Source organism: Phlebotomus papatasi, chromosome 2 (assembly GCF_024763615.1).
Source record: "Phlebotomus papatasi isolate M1 chromosome 2, Ppap_2.1, whole genome shotgun sequence".
Lineage (NCBI taxonomy): Eukaryota > Metazoa > Arthropoda > Insecta > Diptera > Psychodidae > Phlebotomus > Phlebotomus papatasi.
The window spans coordinates 11472157-11495077 of record NC_077223.1 but is presented as its reverse complement, the minus strand read 5'-3'; the positions used below and the strand labels follow the sequence as shown (position 1 = coordinate 11495077).

The 22921-nt window shown below is 31.4% G+C and overlaps 2 protein-coding genes across 2 annotated transcripts in view; one reads left to right on the top strand and one right to left on the bottom strand.

Annotated features, from left to right (window-relative positions):
- The first annotated feature begins 1166 nt into the window (after positions 1 to 1166).
- LOC129803814 (aquaporin AQPAn.G-like) lies at positions 1167 to 5857 on the top strand. The gene is made up of 4 exons (XM_055850617.1): positions 1167 to 1268; positions 4750 to 5000; positions 5178 to 5487; positions 5554 to 5857. Exons 2-4 carry the CDS (start codon positions 4752 to 4754, stop codon positions 5757 to 5759), a joined length of 765 nt encoding a protein of 254 aa, XP_055706592.1. The 5' UTR covers positions 1167 to 1268; positions 4750 to 4751; the 3' UTR covers positions 5760 to 5857.
- LOC129803760 (protein groucho-like) overlaps positions 5855 to 22921 on the bottom strand; it is a 30968-nt gene continuing 13901 nt past the window's right edge. Inside the window, exons 6-11 of the mRNA XM_055850542.1 lie at positions 15436 to 15822; positions 15256 to 15357; positions 14620 to 15179; positions 10543 to 11114; positions 6348 to 6649; positions 5855 to 6280 (exon numbers count right to left, since the gene is read on the bottom strand). Coding sequence (XP_055706517.1) covers positions 6173 to 6280; positions 6348 to 6649; positions 10543 to 11114; positions 14620 to 15179; positions 15256 to 15357; positions 15436 to 15822 — 2031 coding nt within the window. The 3' untranslated portion in view covers positions 5855 to 6172. The remainder of the gene's footprint in view (positions 6281 to 6347; positions 6650 to 10542; positions 11115 to 14619; positions 15180 to 15255; positions 15358 to 15435; positions 15823 to 22921) is intronic.

Sequence of the window (22921 nt, the reverse complement as noted above, 5' to 3'; positions counted from 1 at the left end):
AAAGTGCACGAGTCACAGGAAATCTGACTGAATCGTTCATGATAAATAAATTATTCATTTGAGGAAAATGTTTAAGCAAATCTTAAATGAAAATGGAAAAGAAATGACAATTCCACGATCAGTAATTATAAAATTGATATTGTATAGTGATTATATTTTATTTAGTCATAATCGATACATTTTACCGTACAAGATGACGTGATTATATCTAAAATAAATAATTGTTATATTTTGGATGCAAAAATTCCCCATTCACTCAAATATGGACCTCTTTTATGCAGTTATATAGAAGAAATATGTAAAGTCTTCGCCATCGTTTTCGTATAAATGTCAGACATCTCTACTAATTTATAGCGATAAATGCTCCTTGGGTGAGATTTAAAGAAAAAGAAAAGTTTGTGTTACATTTTGCCCCAGGCGTCCCTACAATTTTAATATTGTCAATCCATTTTAAACGTCTCGATTGTTTTAAGTAACTATGCGTACTTCATGAAGTGATTGGTATACGAAAATAAAAAGCTTAAAATGCTTTTAAGGGTTTACCAAAGTTTCTGTTATCAGTTTTTGAAAAAAATAGCATTGAACCGTCATCCTATCACAATTGTGTATGAGACTACTTAATTTGATTCTAATCACTCAATATTAAATCACTTCGCCAATCTTATCTTATTATAGAGAATGAAACATTTCTAATTTGATTGATGTTTGTTAAGAAATCTTATGATTTTCTTATTCTATTTTAGTGATTTTTGTTTATTCTACGAAGGCTATGTTTTTGAGTTAAAATACAAAACACAACAGTTTTATTAAAAATCTTATATAAAATATTTTAGAAACTTTACATTGGTGTTTATAAAGCCGCTAAGATGATAAGAACGTAAACAAAATTATTAAAGAAAAAAAATAAATATTTAAAAATGCATTTGTTCATTTTGTAATTGCACTTTGCACAAAATTTATCCAGAATACCAATTTACTTAAGGATAAAACTATATAAAATGCATTACTGATCTTATGAAAAATTTGAAAGTGGTTCATATTCCTGGAAGATAAGCTCTTCATAAATCCATCGCACTGTGTAACAAAAGTAAAACTACGGGATTTTCTTGATATTCCTTATCACGTTTTTTTTTTCATTCACGCTCACTCACTCATATTCACTTGAACTCTTCGCATTAATTTCCCTCATCGATCACGGTCTTTCAGTTCCTTTTCTGACTGGCTGGAGTTAAGATCGATTTTAAAAGTTAATTCCCTCGACAAATTCAGTGAGTAAACAAAAAATCTTTTTTTAAGTTCCTTAAAAGTTTTTTTTTTAATAACTTTTCAAAATTGTCCTTGTGATTAGAATATTAGGTTATCTGTTAGAGAGAAAGTTTTAGAAGAAAAAAATATATAAAATAAATGTTATTATGATATAGACTTACTAAAAATTGACACAGTTAATTGATTTTAGCTGAAATGGTAGGAAAATTATTGTGTGTTCCTAATGAAACTGCAGTTCTGCGTAATCTTATGTAAATTTAATTCGCTTTCTTGTGCAATATTGACCGCTTACGCGGAAAATGTGTCTATAAAAGAAAGAGGGTCAATAGAAAGGCCAAAAGGAACTTTTTATCGCGGATATTTATTTCGCAGTGCATATAAGTATTTTTTGTATTAAATATCTCTTACAATATTATCATAGTACTAGGGAATGTAAACAGTAGCATTATTTGCTGGTCTTATCACCCAGTAAAGTTCATAAAAGTGCAATTGAATACACTTCAAAATTAATTTAATGCTGTTCAAGTGTTTTATCTATAAATTGATAATTATCCTAATTCTGATTTGTGGCTATAACTATTTTTTCTTCAGGTTGTTACGTAACAATGAGATTTGTTATTTTACAGAAAATACTAATAAAAATGACCATAAATCTAATCTCAAAGGAAATTAACCCGTCAAAAATGTCACAAAAATCAAACAATCATGACTTGCTCTCATCTCTGTTGGTCATAATCGCATTTTTCTCATGATTAAAATTTTATGTTGTGATAAGGAGCACATGAGCCTCAAACATCCAGTAATTTCTTCTTTAGAAATGATTTACACCATTTAAATGAGGCTGCCGAAAAGAATTATTTTACACACAAAGTCATTTTAAAAATAAATCACAGACGTCACGTTGAAAATAACATTTAAGAGATTAAGAACTAGCTTTATCTTTCTTATCGGTATTAAGATTAAGGCATAACCCAAAAAGAGATAATACTTCTGATTTGCGTCGCATTTCTTAATAAGCGTTAGAACACAAAAAGATTTTGTAAATCTATAAATAAATGAGAAAATACTGTTTAAAATCCTATTTAAAAATGAGAGTATTTTGATTCGAAATCTCTCATTCAAAGTTTAGGAAAAATCGCATGGAATTTCCATGGACATGGAATTTTCTGCAAAATTCCATGTCCAATATATCTTCTGAAACACTCGCTTGTCAGGCTAATAAAGTGGAATTACTTTTTAAATAAACAATTGATATTTTCTTAAATTTAGGCTTATAAGCTTTCTTATACAAAGCTGTATCAAGAAAAATGAGACAGTAAAATTTATTTTGTACACACAAAAATAATACTAACTGCATTGAAATTATTTTTTGAATTTGGAAAGTCTATCACAAAATTATAGACATTACTATTTTTTATTTGTTTTCTTAAATTCTGAAATTATTAACTTTTAACACTGAAAATCAATGAGCGACAATAAAAATGAATTACTGCACCTCATGTAATAGTAATAGTAATATTTATTAATTAATAACAGTAATATTAGAAAAAGAAAAGAAAAACAAGGAAAGTAAAAAAAACAGCAACAAAAAAATAAGGATTTACAATAATGCTGTTTTTTTTTCTTAGAAAGCGCGACCCACGTAACCAATAAGGTAAACGTTTCCATATCAGCCTCGTTATTGTAAATTTTGCATTAGTAAAAATAAAAGCTTCAAAACAGTATTTTGCTGTTTGATCGTTTTGATCCTTGGTGTTCTAGCTATTCTTTATAGCTTTCTCTCCCGAAGTATATGCTTAAAATGGAATCTCTTTGAAAGGATCAGCTTCAGGGCCGGATTTAGAAATGTGGAAAAAAAATTTACGTTTCCAACAGTGCAACCATGGCAAATTTAAGCATATTTGCTTCATTTGATAAACATAATCAAATTTGAAAAATATCAACAAACTTCTTTGAAATTTAACTGCTGCCCGAATTAAAAAAAGTAGTCTGATCTTAAAAGAACCGAATTAGCGAGACTCTACTGTAATGCTTTTCAATCCTAGAGGTAAATTTAAGCAACTTTAAGTTTATCTAAAACCTAAAACCTGAGACTTTGCTTTTACTACTCGAACTAAATATACCGAGAAAACAGTTTTTGCCTATAAATTAGAGAAGTTCACTGATCATTGAAATTTTAACTTATTCATGCTCTGGTTCAATTCATTTATATAAATTTAACAGATGGATACAAAAAAATACACAAAACAAGAAATTTTATTAAATTCTCAGACTCGAAAGCACAATATTACAAATATTGAGAATTACGATTATTAGAGCAGATTTAAGATTTTCTAAAAAATTGAAAAATCATAAGGTGAGGGGTCGTGATGTTTTTTGGTCTTTTTCCGGGATAAAAACTAAACCAATGCAATGATAATAATGTTATTGAATAAACAAGCAGTAAAAAGTCAAATTTGGTCAGCAAAAAATCGAAATGATCAGTAAAAATAAAAGAAAATGGTCAGTAAAAAATTAAAAACGGTTAGTAAAAAGTGAAACATGATCAACAAAAAATAAAAAGTGATCAGCCAAAAATAAAACATGATCAGTAAAAAGTAAAAGATGATCAACTTTAACTAAAATTAGCCAGAAATATGACATAAAAATTAAAAAAAAACGAATAAACAACAGTCACCTTATTGTGTTTTTCATTGGAAAACATGGTCGATCGATCAAAAATTCGATGGTGAAAAGGCGTACACTTTTAATTTTTCTAAGAAATTAACAAATTAAAATTTGGAATATGAATGGATTTTCGCTTTATTTGGAACAAAATTAACTAAATAATGAAACTGTGGTATAAAAAATATATTAAATATAATAATTTAGTACTGTATTTATCATGAAAACAATGACGTTTCCATTTAGAGTAGCAAAAAATTTCCATTTGAAGCAGGTTTTGAATTAGCTTAATTTACCCTAATTTTTTTTTTTAAGTTTTCAGCTAGTAAATCCAAAATTGTTCTTTTGTAGAAAATACTCTCCATCTATTTTTTTGTTTGTTGGGTATTGCCTATTGCACAATAAAAAAAAAAAACCTTCATATCTCAAGTTTCAAGTATGATGTTGAAATGTTTGTAAAATAAATAGTTGCTGCACTTTTACAGTGTAAAATTTCCTTTATCAAATAAAATGCACACGTGAAGATAATACGTCTGAATCGATCAAAAAAAAGTATCAATTCAAAAGAGACTAAATCCAGAATTAAGTTAGATTGATAAAGAAAAATTTATAGCTGTATGGTTTTAGAACGTGATAATTCAAAGTAATTCTCTATATGTCTGATTTCCTTTATCACAATTAAGAAAATTTTGGGGTTTAGGGCTCTTATGCTTTCAAAAAAAAAAAAAGAATGGTTTGGATTTAGGAACGAGTTACGAAACAATAAATAAAATTATGAATGAAATGAATTTTAAAATATTTTCTATTGATTTGTCTTAGGCATGAACTCTGCTACACTTGAACGAATCTCAGTTTTTCTGGCTGAATTGCTAGGAACTGCAATCTTGGTATTCCTGGGCTGCAGTACGTGCATTTCTGGATTTGGAGCTGTCTACAATGAGCTCGTGATCTGTCTCACCTTTGGCCTTGTTGTAATGCTTGTAGTAAACATATTTGGTTGCATCTCAGGTGCACATATTAATCCTGCCGTTACAATTGCTGCAGTTATTTACAAACTCATTACGCCTGGGGTAACTTTTTTTTTTAATTCTATTTTTCAGAAATTTAGTATATACACAAATCTCGTTTATCTCGTACAACACACCATTTTCCTTTATCCGAGACACTTTGGCCTCTTATAAAATTTTTCTACAAAAGTATTTTAGGAATATTTTAATTAATTTACTTACTTTCAATTTCATTTCCAGTTGGCTGTATTTTATGTAGCCGGTCAACTTTTGGGTGGTTTCATTGGTTTTGGCGTTTTAAAGTTGATCACTCCAAAGCACATCTGGCGTCCTGAAGATGCTACTGGGCCAGGTGTCTGCACAACCGTGCCTCATCCTGATTTATCACCATTCACAGCCGTCACTGTAGAGTTTATAATCACTTCAGTGTTGATCTTCCTATGTTGTGGAGTATGGGATTCTCGGAATGCCAAGCATCACGATTCAGTGCCATTGCGCTTCGGTTTGACTATCACAGGCCTGGCTTTAGCTGGTGCTCGCTTTTCTGGAGGTAATACTTGCAAATATCCAATAACAAAAAAAAAGCTACAAAACGTGTAATTTATTCTCTTTCCAGGAAGCATGAATCCTGCAAGATCTCTTGGACCAGCCATTTGGAATGGAGACTTTGAACATCATTGGATATACTGGGTAGGACCACTTCTGGCTCCCCTTGTTGTCACTCCCTTCTACCGGATAGTTTTCCAACAACGTGAGGCTGAACCAGAGGAGACAACCGAAAAGAGAACAGAGGAATTTCCATTGCGTACCAATAACGTCTGATGCCCCTAATTGTTTATCCTTCCTTCCAAATACTCGAATTAATTTTTTTATCGATATCATTTCTGCAATTTAATCCGCCAAATAAAGATTCGACATTATGTATATCTTTATATTCTCTATTATATATATATATTTTTTAAAAACACTTATTTAGACACTTATATTTTAGAGATTTTGACATTATTTCCTCATTCTAATGCAAGAATGAGTCAACTGTGCTGAGTTAATGCCTTGCACGACTTCATTTTTTTTTTCAATGATATTTGTTTTATGCAAAAACAAATTTTACATACAGAATTAAGCGTCTTTTTTGTGATTTTTAATAAAAAAGAAAACAAACTTTCTTACTACATTTTCGGCCAAATGTCTTTAAAAAAAAAAGGAAGTTCAGGAAAGGAGTCATTTTCTTCCCTTTAGTATATGACCTCGTAAACTGTAGCCTTCTTATCACCTGATCCCGTCACAATATATTTATCATCTGCAGAAATATCGCAGCTAAGCACTGATGAGGATTCTTTAGACTGAAAAAATAAAAATTAAAAAAAATAGTTATTTGTCTCTAAATTGGAATTAAAATGTATAAGTTACCTGGAAGATCGAGGCTCCATAGGGTGTTCTCCAAGCATTTAGTAAATTATCCTTTCCTGTGGACACAAACCACTTGCCGCATGCAGCAAACCTCAAGCTCAGTACGCAACTTTCGTGCAAATGAAGTTGATACTTGTCGGGTTTAGTGGCATGAAGAACTTCCACGTTGGAATTCTCCATTCCCACTGCCAGCCACTCTCCAGTAGGACAGTAGCCCAGAGAGAAGATCTGCGAACTAAAGTCATGCTGCTGCAATTGTCTGCCCTCACGGAGATCCCAAGAACGCACGGTATTGTCCAAACCTAAAATAGATTGATATTGGTTTTATTTCAAGCCTTTTGGGTCCATAAATTGATAAGTGAGCACTCTTAAAACCCTTAACCCTTTAAGGACGATTGGAACACCGGTGTCCCATAAAGAAAATAATTTTTCCTGACTAGGGCAAATTAAGCTAATTCAAAACCTGCTCCAAATGGAAATTTTTCGCTACTCCAAATGGAAACGTCATTGTTTTCACGATAAATACGGTACTAAATTATTATATTTATATATTTTCTATACCTCAGTTTCATTATTTAGTTAATTTTGCTCCAAATAAAGCGAAAATCTATTCATATTCACAAATTTTAATTTGTTAATTTCTCAGAAAAATTAAAAGTGTACCTTTTCACCATCGAATTTTTCATCGATCGACCATGTTTTCCAATGAAAAGCACAATGAGGTGACTGTTGTTTATTCGTTTTGTTTAACATTTATGTCATATTTCTGGCTAATTTTAGTTAAATTAAGTGTTAATCTTTATTGCTAACGATACGTGAAGTTTTTAAATGAAATAATTACTTATTTCGTGAACAATAAGGGTTTTTCTGAAGTGTCTGCAAATGCTTCAACAGGAAACCCTGAAAATATGATTTTTTTGGAGAGATTTTCTTATTGTTTTAAGTGGGAAAAGAGAAAAGATCAGGAATAAGAACAAATCCTGCACTCAAAAGCAACTCAACAAGGTTTTGGAAGCCTTTCATCGCGGTTTCACTTACACTGTTTGTCTCCAATTAGAAACTTTCCCTTGTCTCCATTTGGATTAATATGTTTCTAATTGAAGCATTTTGCACTCGTGTATTTTTCTTATATTTAAGAAGTTTTCAAATTATATCTAAAGAATTTTCACTAAACAGTAACATTCTAGAAGAGTCAAGGAGCAAATTTATGTAATTCTCTTCAGAAAAAATATGAACTTAATGTGTTGAATCTTCTGTGAAAGTTAAAGCGTCTGGAAATGGTTTTGAATTAGGACATTTACCCTATTGTCAGAAAAATTACTTAAATTTTTGGGATATTTTTGTCCCTATCGTCCATAAAGGTACAAAATACACCGAATCAGACTCTGTTGGACTTTCCAAGGTTGGATGTAAAACTTATCATTGATTATGTTTCTCAGTTTAATTTTTATTGTTGATTTACAGTAAAAATTAAAAGTGTAAAAAGTGTCTCGTCGTTAAAGGGTTAAAACTACTCAAAATATTAAATAAAAGAATTATTAAAGAAAAACGTTGTAACGCTGTTTGTTGAAAATTTGTCTAACTTTTTGATATAGAACATACTTTTGAGAAATTTATAAAGTTTGCACAATTTTATTTCTAAATTTAAACTGCACAAAACTTCCATAAAATGATACTAAAAGCGCATAATGTTCTGAAAATCTGTTTAAAAAAATTGAAGATAGATATATCGAAAAGCACGCTACCTTTGGACAACTCAAACTTCGTACAATTAATTTCTTTCAATGTATTTTAAATTAATTTGGTGCATTATAATATTATATTTTCAATTCAATATTCAATTTATTTAGAATAAATAGGACAGTATGTCCTATTTATTCTAAATAAATTGGATTAGTTATTTTATTTTAATAGCTAATCCAATGCTTCAAATTTTCTGAAAAGACCTCCTGGTGAAATTCATTAGAAATATAAAAAAAAAATTGTCCGAAGTTTGAATCGTCCGAAGATAGCGCGCTTTTCGTCTATTCATTTGTTGTTTTTTTTAAGAAACCAAAAAGGACAGTTCTTCAGACGATAGTAGAACTCTCAGTCTCAGTTATTAGATTTTTTATGATATCAATACGTTTTATCACTCAAAATGACGTGATAAATAAATAAACAAAAAAGAATAATAGTTGATAGTGAAAATTACGCATTCATCAAAATGCAAGGAAAGCATTCCGCACTGTATCTTTTTCAAACTGATTTGGTTAAAAATGGATATTTCGTAAAGGTCTTGAAATTTATTATCCGGCTCAATCGGTAATGAACCGGTAGAATACCCATGTGACTTATCGTTTTTAAACAATCTTTTTCTTGCTGTTCCCTAAACAGAGACTAAATGGTAAGAGATACAAACGTCCGGTCTTGGAGATACCCCTTATAGTTCATCCTATAGGATGAACTATAAGGGGTATATACCTATATATATACCTATATATAATATAAGGGGTATATACCTATGATCTAAAAAATCACCATCTTCAATTTTTTAAAAATAAACCACTCTGGACTGCTTATTTCTTAACCGATTTGGTTAAATTTGGATTTGTGGAAAGGTCTTGAAATCGGTCATAAAACAGCGAAGTATCCGTAAATGATTTATATTCTCGTATTTAATTTTCTTGTCCGTATGCTTGTAATTCATGTCAATGCGTATTTCCTCGTCAATTTTCGATTTTGGAATGCCCTTATGATTCATAAAGCAATTTAATCGTGAGTTCAATCATTCCGTAAAGTTGAGAAACATTATTTTTTTTAATTCAAATAACCCAAAGCATCGTCTCTACTATAGCAATAAATGCCATTTCTCGAGGCCCTTGAGTAATAATGCAATAATTTATGAGTAAGAAAATAATTTTTAAATTATTTTATAATCCTTATACTTTTTTATTCTAATTGCAAAATAGAAAAAAATAGAAATACTTATTTAAAGATAAAAATGTTAATAAATCATGAGCAATTTGTTAATATTATTTTATTTATTATATTAAATTTTAATTTTGTAAGAGTTCCGTCTGATTTATTTTCTTTTTTTTTAATATAAATGGACCAATAACGAGAATATTTCTTTGGTGTACTTTTTAAGTAGGGGAGACTGGGGCAAGAAGTCACAAATCGAAAAATTCAAAATCCAATATTTTCCAAGGTAAAAAAGATAGCAGCTCAAATTTTTTCTATAGATAGCCTCCATAGACCTTCTTCAATGTCGTAAGTTTCTTACAGAATTCGAACAAGGAATTTAGAAAATAGAAAAATATCGTAATTTTTAGCCCTATTTTTGAAATATTTTCCTTGCAGAAGATAACAATTATTACCTACTTATTTTCCAAAATTGATACACTGCTGAATATTTTCTAAATAATTAGGATTATTTGAATACGAATCCGCTATCTATTTTAGAATTTCACAAAAGTTCTTTTCTCCAGAAATCCTTTTATTAAAAATGGCCACTTGGGGTAAAAAGTAACAAAAGGTTATAGAGCAAAAAGTAACAAAAAAGCGAAGCAATTTCTGATGTCTGACGGCGAAAAGAAACGTCTCGGCGAAAAGATATCATGTCTCGCCGCTTGCTGTTTGCATTGGTCAAACGATTTGCAGTATTTTGTGTGTGTTTTTTTTTCTAAAATAACTTGAAAAGCGCTTTTCTCGTTTTCTCACTTTTCTCTCAGAGAAAACGGTGGTTTACAAAGATATAGATGAATAAATTTTCTATGAAAATATGTCCTCTAGGTATTTTTTTCAAATTTACAGAAGCCCGTAATGAAGTACTGGTACTATTTGCCCCAGCATTTTTGAGAATAGTCACAAAATTACCTTTTAGAAATTGGCTCAATAAACGTATTTCCTTACAAAATAGAGGAAAATTACTTTCACAAAGTTGTAGAGCGGTAAATTTCCTATAAAACTGCGCTAATTAGAAATTTTTGAAGCTCTCGAGTAGCTTGGAAAAAAATAAAATGTCCGTTTTGTGACTATTTGCCCCAGTCTCCCCTAATATTTTGTTCATGCAATGTATAATTTTATTCCAGGAAAGGTAAGTTCTAATTTTTTTCCTATAGATTTTCCAGGCTAGATTATTAAAGACGAGAAATTATAATAAAAAATTCTGAGATCGCAACTTTTTTTGATAAATTATAGGTTTTCAACTCACCTCCTGTCCACAATTTTGTCCCATCTGCACTTATATCAATGCAAGAGGCGCCATCGGTATGACCTTGGAATTGCCGGACCAGCGTTTGATTATGGAGATCCCACACAGCTATATTACCGTCCGAGCAACACGAGAAGCACACCTTGGAGTCAGGTGATATGGCAAGAGCATAGCACGCAGGTGCACTTGATGTCAGTTCAGCCTTTATACGAGGAGTAGGACTGGCCAAATCCCATATTGATAGATTTGATGCTTCACCCCCCACAATCAGTGTCCGTCCATCAGGCAGCAACTTCACGGAACGAATGTAGTTATCACGTTGTAGGCAATCCAATTGCGACACCGGATTCTTATTTCCAGGCTGCGAAATGTCCCAGGCCTTCACACATCCCTTTCCGCCCGTGTAAACGTACTTGGTGGGATTTGAGATCGTCACAGCGCACACTACTTCACCATGAGACAGAGTATTTATTTGACGAGCATGCCGTGGAATTCCGGCACCAATTAGAGCGTCAGGAGGAAAGGGTACTGGCTGCATCTGCCCATCAGCACTCACGTGAAAAGAATATGCCCTTAAAGAAAAAGAAAGCAAAATACATTATTTTCATTTATGCAATTAATAAAAACTGAGAACTCGACAAAATCTGGCCAAGGGAACTCGCGGGAAGTCAGGGAATCTATATATATTTTTGGGGGACCGGGAAGTCGAACCCCTTGTATTTTCAAACTACCAAAGTTACCTTAAAACTACTAATTTTTCTCAAGCTTCAATGTTTTTTTTTGGTACTCCCCTTACCTATCCCCCTGCCCCTATCTAAGATTTTAATGACCAACGCACAATAACTTTTATTTTGTAAACATGTTTTTGACATTTCAATAAGAGTGAATGAAACAGAGATCTAGTTATCTCGTTTTCTCTCATAGGAAATTTTGAAAACATATTTACAAACAAAAGTTATTGTGCGTTGGGCATAATGCCTAGCACACAATAACTTTTGTTTAGTAAACATGTTTTTGACATTTCAATGAGAGTGAGTGAGATCTAGATCTCACAGATGACAATGAGTCATCTCGCTCATTCTCATGGAAAATTTTGAAAATGTGTTTACAAACAAAAGTTATTGTGTGTTAGTCATAAGACTTAACTCTTTCGCGTTATTAGGGTCATATATGACCCGGGGAAAAACAATTTTTTTTTACTATTTACATTAATTGAAATCTATCGGTTTGTACACGACATCATAATAGAAGGATGTAAGATTCTTGGCTAATTTTCTCAAGACTCCAGATATTCAGGAAAAGAAAATATTTGAGATCAAAAATCACTAATTTCGAACTTTGTGAAATGACTTTTCTTTTTCAAAATTTTTCATATTAATTTATTTTTTTCAGCAAAAAGTTCTTTAGAAACCCAAAACAGAATATCCAAAGATTGTATATTGCATATTTTGATATAATAAACTACTCTCAATTCTCCAGAAAAGCGTGTAGAAATTTTCCGGGTCATATATGATCCTATTGTCCCCAAGGGTAACAGTGTTTTCGTCCCAAACCTATAGCGAAATGTAGTTGGGACATTGTTTTTCTTTGTGAAATACAGGTGGGACATCTTGCTCCTGGACATTTCATCTTATATCTGATGAATTATAACATATTTTTCAATATTTTAGAGTATTCTGCAAGCGTCCAATATTGTACAATTGTATTATGTGTGAATAAATATGTAGATAAGTTTATTTTTGCCAAATACCACTCAAAACATTGTGACAGTGACAGTTCAAGGGATTACCAGGAAGATTCCTTGGACACCAGGAGTACAGTGTTCATCAAGACAATCCAGTTTGCCATGGTTTTGGCCAAATAATTAACTTCAAGCAAAAAAACTCTTAAAAAGCCCGTGATATAAATTTTGAAAATGGTATGTAATGTATACTTCCCTTGAGGACAATAGGGTCATATATGACCCGGGGTTTTTCCGAGTTTTCACGCAATGGAAAGTTTTTTTCCTCTCTGAACTATTATATTTGATCATAAAGCATTAGGAAAAACTCAATTTTACATGAATTCTTATCGTCTCCTGAAAATGCAAGTGTTCTAACTCACAATAAGTTCATTCACGAGAAAAGCAATTTAAAACTATGTGCTCTTGATCCACATTTTTGACACATTAAAATCGCTCTTTTTTTGGTTTAAATCTTCGAAGCAACTAATAAATATGAAATATTAAAAATATGAGGCTTGTTCGATCAGTAGATTTTTCACAAAGAAGGAAAATTCAAGGAATTGCATCGAATGAAATTGTTTTAAGTCACAAAAATTTCAAAAAATGTTGTATAAATCTATTACATAGAACAATTTCACACTGAAAAGCCATAAAAATATAGAGCGTATTTCAATCAATCGACAAGCTTGCTTGAAGTTTTTTTATATGGAAAAGTGTAATGTAAAAAAAAGATCTTTTTATTGTAAAAATATTTCCTTAAATATTCAATAATATATGTTTTTGAAAACCACAGAATTGTTTTTTTTTTTAACAAACAGAGGATGAAAAAAATTTAGTCTATATTATTTATGTTACTTTATTTTCTGGACAATTGGGTTAAAACCTTAAAAACATTTTAATTTTATCAATTAAAATAATTACAAAAAGGAATAAATAATTCAAAAGATATATTTCTTTAAAAATTCTTTTTTTTAACCTCTGAATCTCGCTCATTCTACCTTTTAAAACCTTTTTATGCCACTTTAATATTTTAACTCTTTTGAGGACGATTGGTTCAATGGTGATTTATAAAGAATTTTTTTATGAATATCTAAAAGTTATTTTTCCCTAATGTTTACGTAATCGAAAAGTAGAAAGTTGCAGGAATCTAGAATATTTTTTGTAAATCTGCAACTCGTCAAACTATTTGCTCCATAATTTATCATTTATCAAAAATCATTTAAGCTCGAAAGTGAGTATAATTTTTAAATTTTCAGATTGATAACTGAATTTTATTTATTTATTTTTTCTATATAATATCCAATTTTTTAAAGCAATAGCTTTTTGTGAAAAGAATCACAATACTAATACATAATAGTTTTCATTAGAATGAAAATGATCATTTATTGGGTTTGTCAGAACAAAAATAACCATAAATTCTTGGGCTATTTTTGTCCCTATCGTCTATAGATGTAAAAAAAAATCAATCGAATCCAATTAGTAATTTAACTGCATTGTAGGTTCAAGGCTTATCATAAGAGTTGTAGATAATGAAAATATGCGTTTTTCCCAACCAAAGTAATTAAAATTATATAATTAGGACCGAAGATATAAATTTATGTTTTAGAAAAACAAAAACACTTTAAATAAATATATTAAGAAATTTAGGGTGTGGTAGCAATGAATAGATTTCAGATTTGAGATCCGTAAAAGATATTCTAACTGAATATTATTATCACTTCTATCAAATACAGTGGCAAAGGGTTATTTTTTGTTGCACAATATTATCGTGTCAGTGTCAATATTTGCAAAAGTAAATTCTGCTCAAATTTTATTCACCGATTTTGATGATTCTGACCTCCTTTACCGTTATCAAAAGCTTATGATGTATTTTAGCGATCACATTGATCCTTTTTCGGTTCCTTAAAACCTATATTAAAGTGCATATTATGTACGCAATTGAAATTTATTTATCTTTTTCACAACGTAAATGCGTGAATCGTCACATAGAACAATTTCACAGAAAAATTTACTAAATTCATGCACATAGAACTTTTTCATTTAATCATATTAGAAAAACAAATGGTTTTCGGGGAAAATTTTATGCATTTTCCGATAGTATTGGGTTAATATAGTGCCACTACGGCAATAACTCAAAATCGACCAAAATGTGAGTTAAACACTTGCATTTTGAGGAGACGATCTGCTGAATAAAAGCATAAAAGTGTGACGCGAAAGAGTTAAGACCTATTCTTCTTGTCTAAGATTAAGGATTTTAATTTAAAAATTAAAGATTCTTTAGTATGATATCTATTTAGAAAAGGAGAATATTAAAAATTTATTTATAGTCAGAAGAGAAAAAAGTACAAACTCACGGTTTTCCACCGGGAATAGCACCCATAGCTGGTCCCAACGGTGCTCGCATTTGTGGATGAGGATCGAATCCAACCTGAAGAGGTGCACGTGGGTAGCTATTGATAGCAGGCGGGAGGTTATTGTGTACAGGTGCTCCATAGGCAGCTTGGAGTTCATGGGGTGCAGCACCATTGAGCGGTCCCAAGTAGTGAGGGTAGCCAGGATTGAGTACAGGTGCTTTAGCCACAGCCTTGACTACCCCACTACCTGGAGGAGCACCAGCATGGCCATTAGAACTTGAATTGGTGGGTGTTACAGACTTTGAGATTGGCGTCGATGGTTTATCCTCGAGCTTTTTATTAGAAGGTGTTGATGCATTGGATGATGTTCCGGATCTCGGTGAATGTGGTCCTCCTACACGATCACGATCCTGATGATCCAATTTCTTCACCATCAATCCATTTTCTCGTGGTGATGCTGTACCATTGCTATGGTGCTGATTGGGAACTGGAGACATGGGATTTGATTCTGATGCATCATCAACAACGAGATCTTGGTCAGATTTCTCCCCATCGGATTGCTATAAGATAAACTGGAGATTATTTTTGGGCGAGAAAAATAGATGGCTGCCAGAGTGGCGCGGTGAATTGACTTACATGCCCCAAGTCCTTCTCTTCCTTTTTCACCTTCTTCAACTCATGCTGTTCAGGTGATCTAGGTCGGTATTTCTCTCGATCCGTTGGAGAAATTGAATTTCTCTAAAAAAAAAAGACAGAAGAAAAATGGATTGTTAATATTAAAATTAATATTCGTTAAAAATTGTTTTGTTAACTCACGTGACGATCTTCAGGTACACTGAGACCGCTGCTGCTTTTCGATTCCTCTGGTCGATGAATTTCTTGCTTATTTAGAATGGATAATGGATGTTGTCCAGATGGATTGGCCAACCCTAAAGGTCCACCTAGGGCACCGGGTGCTATACTTGGATGTGGCATACCAATTGGCATTGGTGGTGCCCCCGCGTGCGTTGGAAGCTGCTGTGCATGCATCTGTTGCAATAACCGTGGTAAATCGGGCCTCTGTTGCCCAATCACAGCATTCAATTCGGTCATTGTTATCTGCTTGGCTCGATCAACAGCCGTGGCTACTTGCTGTTGATGCTCCTGGGACAAGAAAGGTACTATTTGGGCAATAATGGCGTTGAGGCGTTTTGAGATCTCCGTCTAAAAAAAAAAAAAAGAAAACGCATTTCCAATAAGACAATTTGTTACTACAATTAATTTTTTTGTAACTTTCCTCACATTTTTTTACATTTACCAAACAAAAATCTACGAATACATTTTTCTAAAAGAACAAAAAAAATGCTTCATTAACACTTCGTAGAACCCTAACTAAAAGTGTCACGGAAGGACCAAGTGGCAGCCGCTGCCACTTATCGGATTTAACATAATATTTTGATATTTTTACTTATATTTGAACATTCGGATCTTTAGTCAGTTCTTTTCTGGTGTCTGAATCAGAAATTTCATCTCCTTGACTACTGTATCTAAAGATTTTTAACCATTCGATGTTTTCATCTTTACCAGAATCATGGAGTAAGAGAAAGTGGTCTGTCTTTGAATGCGGCAGCCTTTGAATAATTTCAATTTTTTCTCTTATTTTTCAAAGCAAAAATTCTACTTTATGAACAATAGTTAATACTATTAACTATTTTCTAATAACTTCGCTTAACAAAATGGATTTTGAGCTTTGGAAAGTAAGAGAAAAATTGAATAATTCCCAAAATTATTCATATTTCCCAATTCAATATTTCCCATAATTCTTCTTAATAATTTGCAAAATCACTTTCAATTTGTTCTTTTAAGGCTTTTATACACTAACAATCAAGAAAATTACATCTGCAGAACGTCAAACTCCCATATAAAATGCATATGGCAGCAACTGCCACTTGGTCCTTCCGAGTGCAGTTTTTTGTTTTTGCAATATATTTACATTAATATTTAATTTTTATTAAAAAAATTTATAACGAAAAAATAGCCAGATAAATTCTGCACGCATTCAATCGGGCCTCCAGGCGAAATGATATATTTAATTTAATTTTAATAAAAAATGAAATTGAAAACTGAATTGGCAGCGGCTGCCACTAGGGTCCTTCCAAGTGTTAAGGGAACATGCTACGAAAAATGTTTGTGCAAAAAGTAAAAAGTTTTAAGATTATGATTTTCAAGCATACGTTCTCAACATTTATAAAGATTTTTATGAGATATTTTTTTGTATGTTGAATTGATTAATTAAAGATTGATCAACAAATTGCCCGCTATTTCTTAAAAGTAGGGTAGAATAGCGTAAACTTGGTTCAAATAGGAATTTTTCAATGAAAATATAATTTTTCCTTAAGAAACATAGAACAAAATTTTATGTAACAATCTTATTACTTATTTCTTTAAGCTTTACATAATTACAAAATCCATTCATATTCATAATTAAAAAAAAATCTCATTTAGACAGATTCCGAATTAGGCTATTCCTAATACAATTTGACTTCGGATAAATTATTATCCGTTCATAACCGTTTATAATCAGTTCATAAATATCAGGGATTTCAAAACCTTTCCAACAAGTCTAAACACGTCCGAATCTGCTGTGAAAAAAAGCTATTTAGAGCTTTTTTAACTTTTGAATTTAAAAAATCGATACAACTTGGATTCTTAATCAATCTCCCGAACCTACAGTTGAAGCAAAAATATTTAGGTTTGCCAAGTCAAAAGCTTGGATTTCTCAAAGTTAATCTCTTTCATATCGATTTTTAAACAAGATTGAACTACAAAAAGACAGAAAGTAACTGAAAAAAATGTTTAAATAATCGTATCATCATTTATCGCTAGATCATTTTACTTAGTAGTTAGTTTACTATTCTAAAAACCTAATCCGTTTTGCGAAAAACCCCATATCCAGTGAGCTAGACACAGTGAGAGAGAGGGAGATTAGTTCAGTGGGATGTGTTCATGGGATAGTTATGCTAGCCACATTTGGTTTCGATGGTAGTTTTGTTCAGCCGGCTGGATGTGGCCAAAGTTTCCACAGAATTGCGGTTTTATTTATACACCAAGCCCGGATTCTCATGGGAGGATTGAAAAACAGGGAGAAAATTCAATGTGGGTGGCTTATGTGGGAAATATATGGGATGCAAAGCAATGTATGTATATAGCTCCACATTCAAACTATTCTCCGTCTCTACTCCGAACTCATGCCACATCCCTGGGTATCATAATATACCACAAAAACTCCTCACACCTTTATACTAAAATGTACACGAGATAAATACACAACGTTCTAGCTGGAGAGAGCTTTGCACTTATATATTCAGCAACACCCAACCAACTCATTCAATATCCCCTTCTTCAGACCTAGGTCTAGAGTACATAAAAGTAGAGGTATCGAGTAAAAAGATAAGCAAAAAATAAGGGTTTGGGAAAATTTATTCACCCACCACTCTACATAACACAAGTTCCATGTGAAAGTTAAAGCATTTCTCTCATGCCGTCTATTAGAACATAATGTAAATATTATATGTATGTAGAAAAGAGCTTTGCAGTATTTATGAAATTTATGAAAGTTTTCACAATTTTCATTAACATTCCTAATCTAATGCTTGGGCAAGCATTTTCGCATAAATTAATTTGAATAGAAGTTTCCAAATTATGTTTCTATTACGCATTAATATTGAATAACTAAAATTTATATAAAATATGTGGTGAAATATTAATTATTTTAAATGTAAATATTAAGTGAGGTTCTTAAACATCTCACCTACTACTTTGTCTCTGGTCCTGTTATCCTAAATTCAATTATATTACTTCTAAGATATTTTGGGAAATGTTTTGAGTGATTTATAAATCGATTCAAAATGGTTTATGAACCGGTTAAGAATCGATAAGTAATTTTTCTCCGAAAATCAATTTTATTGCCCTTAAAACTATTTTGTGGGATCTTTCGAGTAAGTTATGAATCGCTTCAAATCGGTTGAGAACCGGTAAACGTTAAATGATGTGAAAGTACTTTTTACATCAAAATCACAATTTACGAGTTCGAGTACTTTTTACCTTAAAGTTTTAATACTTTTAAATCTTTGCCAAAAGAAAAAGAGAAAACATAATTTTTCGTTAAAAGCGCTCTATCAAATTACAATTAAATTAATTATTGACCAAATTAAAAGGCAGCCCGATCTTAGCGAGTGTCTACTACTGTATAGGGTAGAATAGCCTGATTCAGCAAGATGTTTCAAGTATAAGGTGGGCCAAATCGAACTGCCAGTGACGTAGATACTTTTACCCGACTGGTATAGTGTTAACAACTCAGATTTGTCAAATATTTGTAATAGAAAAATAAGAATCGAATAATTTTCCAAAGATTTATTAGTTTTAAATGAAAATATATTTATTGTTTGGATGTCCAATATATATATATTATTGTTTATCGGCTAATGAACTTCAAATACGTATAATATGATAAATTTTGATTAAAAACAAAAACACCTTTTTACTAATATGACCACATTGGGTATTAAAATTACCTAGGATAAACTATCGTCCATATATGCCTTGGAACAAATCGATATTGCTTTTTTATTTGGCTTTTAATAAAAAATTAAGAACTTTGAAAGTTAAATGAGGTTGGATCTTAATGAATTACAGATTTTTTTGTGTAGTAAAAATTAAGATTTATTTTCGATTTTCCCGGAAAAATATAGTAAATTCTGAACTGTAGACAGCACTTTTCCCTAGTGTATAGATAATTTAATTAACTTTCTCTTTGTAGAAAAATTATTTGATAAAAATTTTTATGATTTAAATTTAAAAAAATAGACCAAGAATCAAAATATTGGTATATAATACCAAAGTGCCACATTTTTTATACGGAGTATAACATCATAATTGAATGAACAATTGAATAGATTTTACCATAATTAAGATTACAATTATCAAAAAAAAGGTCACGTTTTCATCCAGAATAGAAATTATGAGAATAACTCAATTGATTCTCAAAAAAACAAACTCGCTAAAGGCGAGAAAACGCCAATCTTGTCTTAATGAATTCTCCTCGTTGGCAAAACTTTATCAGGTAGTGACATTTTATAGGATTCGTGGCGCGAAAATTGCTTAAAAACACAATATAATTGTGTAAAAATAATTGATAAAAATTAAGTAATTTGAAATCCAAAATATTCGTAAAATAGTACTGAAAGAACCATAAGTTGAGAATTCAAATGTCACATTAAATTTCTTTTCTGAATTGCTCTTGACAGTTCTGAAAAAACTTATACCTGATACATACGTAAAGATATCAATTTTAGAGGAAAATTTTAGAAAGTGTTGGAATAAAATAACTTAATAAAATAGTTTTTTGTTAATAAAATCAATGAAAACTCATTTTAAGATTTTTCTTGTTTTTTCTTAGTTTAACACAAAACAAAAAATGTGGAAATCTTAATTTGGAAATGGATTTATGAGTCCTTAGAACTGTTGTAGAAGTCTTACGAAATTAAAGAAAATTTAATTTGCTTTTTGTTTAGAATATCTAAACTCGACATTTAATATCAATTTGGTATTCTACGTGATTTATATTTTGAATTCTGTGTTATTTTACTTATTCTGAGTTTTTTCCAAAGAACATAATATTAGTATTGAATGTTCTGACACATTTGTGATTTGCTCATATGGTGTATGGTCTGCCGGGTTTCGTGCAAATAATTTTTGTCCAGTGGAACTTTGTGGTAAAAAAGTATGAGAAACACTGAAACAACTTCAAATATTAGTTTAATTGATAATAATAGTCATTCCTGTTAACAACTAAACTAATAATTTTGATATATTCCTAACATTTTATAGAAATGTATTCGCATGAGATTTTGGCGCGAGTTACGAACAGATGATTTTTTACATAACCTCCAAAAAGTATCTACGTCATCACCAGCCTGATCTGGCCCACCTTATTACTTTGTTATTTGTTTTTATTCATCTTGCTGATTCAGAGATTTTATTTTTTATTTTTGTTTACGAATATTTTGCTTTTTCATGAGCTCAGACTTAATTTATTTATAGCTCTATAACTTTGACGAAGACTATTTCCCTCTACATCCAAAGAAAATGTGGTTTTCCAAACATTTTCCAAGAACAAACTAATATAACAAATGAGCAGTAAAGAATTAAATTTAATCAGTAAGTAATAAATTTTGATTAATAAAAAAAATCATTGTTGCTGAACAACATATGAGTATGAAAAAGAAAAGCACAACGCGCGTCCAACCGGGTCAAGTTTTGTAAAGACATTTTTTTTGTAAAATCTTCATCGTCACTTTTTGCTCAGCTCTCACAACCCGGCCGGAACAAATGTTATACAATATTAGATAAATATTACAGTAGACTCTTCGATATCCAGCACTTCGATATCCGGGTGACAGCTGCCAAACACTGGCGGTTGATATATTCAAAATTATTTTCACTAAACATGAAGTTTGTCCAGAGTGAATTAAAGTATTATTAACATTGTATCGAAGTTTTTAATACATAATTGTGATAAAAAATGAAACATAAGCACACCATGAAGAATCTCTTTTTCTTTGTCAGACAGAAAATAAATTCACACTGCACAAAATAGAAAAACCGTTGATCATTCAAAAAACCTAAATGTCATTTTGTCCCCCAGTCAGCCGGATATCGAAGAGTCTACTGTATATACTAATAGGGAGAGTAGGCCTACTATAATCGGGATAGTAGGCCGATTGTAGGTCTACCCTCCATATAAAAGACTGTGTCGTTTTACTAGTAGAAGAGACTTTTTGGCAGCATTAGTATTGGTGTGACTGCCGTGTACGTGTGAATCACAAATATTAATTTTTTCATCTGATGAGGCAATTTTCTTACAGAAAACGTAATTCTTAAGCATCATTGGCTACTTTTATGCCTCTTTCGTATAAAACTTTGCAAAATAGTAAAAAATTTGCAAATTAATTTTCGATGTTATTGTGGCAGTGGAACATATCAGAGACACTGTAGAATGAGTGGAACATATCTCGGACAATTACGGGGTACGAATATCATATATTTTTAAATGAAAAATATAATACAAATCGGACTCAGATTTTTGTCAGACTAGTATCATGGAAATATGTTATAGCTCCGATTTTGTTCCGGCCGGGAAAAATCAGTCACACATTAAATAGTTTCACGAATTATCCTCAAATTTCCTAGTCATCCTTGTTAGAAGTTGTTGAAATTTTAATTAAGGAGTTTGTTGAAAGTTAGCTGGTGGTGTTTATTAAAGATTCTCTGCGCAACTTCCTGTGGATTGGCAATACGGAAGATTTTCCAAAACTTGCCCTCCGAGCCCCATATGCTTTAACCTTCACAATTCTTATCGCAGGTATTTCAAAGAGTCTCAACATCTCATTTCACCTTGGATTCTCATACATCCTTTTGCAATTATCTCAGGTAATCCATCCCCAATCAGGTTAAATAAAAAGCTCTTTATTTTCCCATTTCCAAAATTTGCATAAAAATTTTACTTCTTTTCTAAAAGTTCTATTTTCTAAAAGTTGATTTTATGAAAGTTCTTTAAAAAAAGCTATGGTACAGTAGAGTTCCTCAAATTTGAACATTTGGGGGGTATAGGGGGAGGCTTTGATGTTTCGCACATACGCTACCATCGGACACTTCGAATTTCTCCGGTATTACTTTATAACTTTCACTGATGGCTATATATTTTAGTAGCTAGTCTTAAATCACACCTTTCCTGAAAAAATTGGGAGTCTAATCCTTTTCCCCTAGTTTTAGGAAACAAAAATTAAAAACAGGTCCAAAACTGTAATTTTGCTGTGCAATATTTCATACGATTGTGCAGAATTAATATCACTTTTCTGAAAAACTACTATCACAGAGGGTAGAAGGGTTATTAGGAATCAGATTTAAGTAAAAATCTTTTAGGCTGAACAGGCACTTTTTGTGGGTGGAACAAAATTCACAAACTTGACTCAGATTCATCGATCGCACATAGAAGACATGGCTTCTCTCACATTTTCCAAGAAACTTCATTTTAGATGCGATCCCTCATATTCACATCTATTGTAATCTACCGATTTGATCCACCACTAAAAAGGAAAACTTAAAAATCGTAAAGTTGATAAACAAGAAGTAATTTGACTCAAATAGGTTGCAGTTGAGTAATTATTAAGCAATTTTGGATTTCTTTGATATAAAAATATTTTTCAAGCTTGCACAAACTGAATGTGCAATGAAAGAATCACATCTGCAATAAGCTCATACA

Coding starts and splice junctions, on each gene's coding strand:
- LOC129803814 (XM_055850617.1), top strand. CDS start 4,752: ATGAACTCTGCTACACTTGAACGAATCTCAGTTTTTCTGGCTGAATTG. Junction 5,001..5,177: donor ACAAACTCATTACGCCTGGG/GTAACTTTTTTT, acceptor TTTCATTTCCAG/TTGGCTGTATTTTATGTAGC. Junction 5,488..5,553: donor TGGTGCTCGCTTTTCTGGAG/GTAATACTTGCA, acceptor TTCTCTTTCCAG/GAAGCATGAATCCTGCAAGA.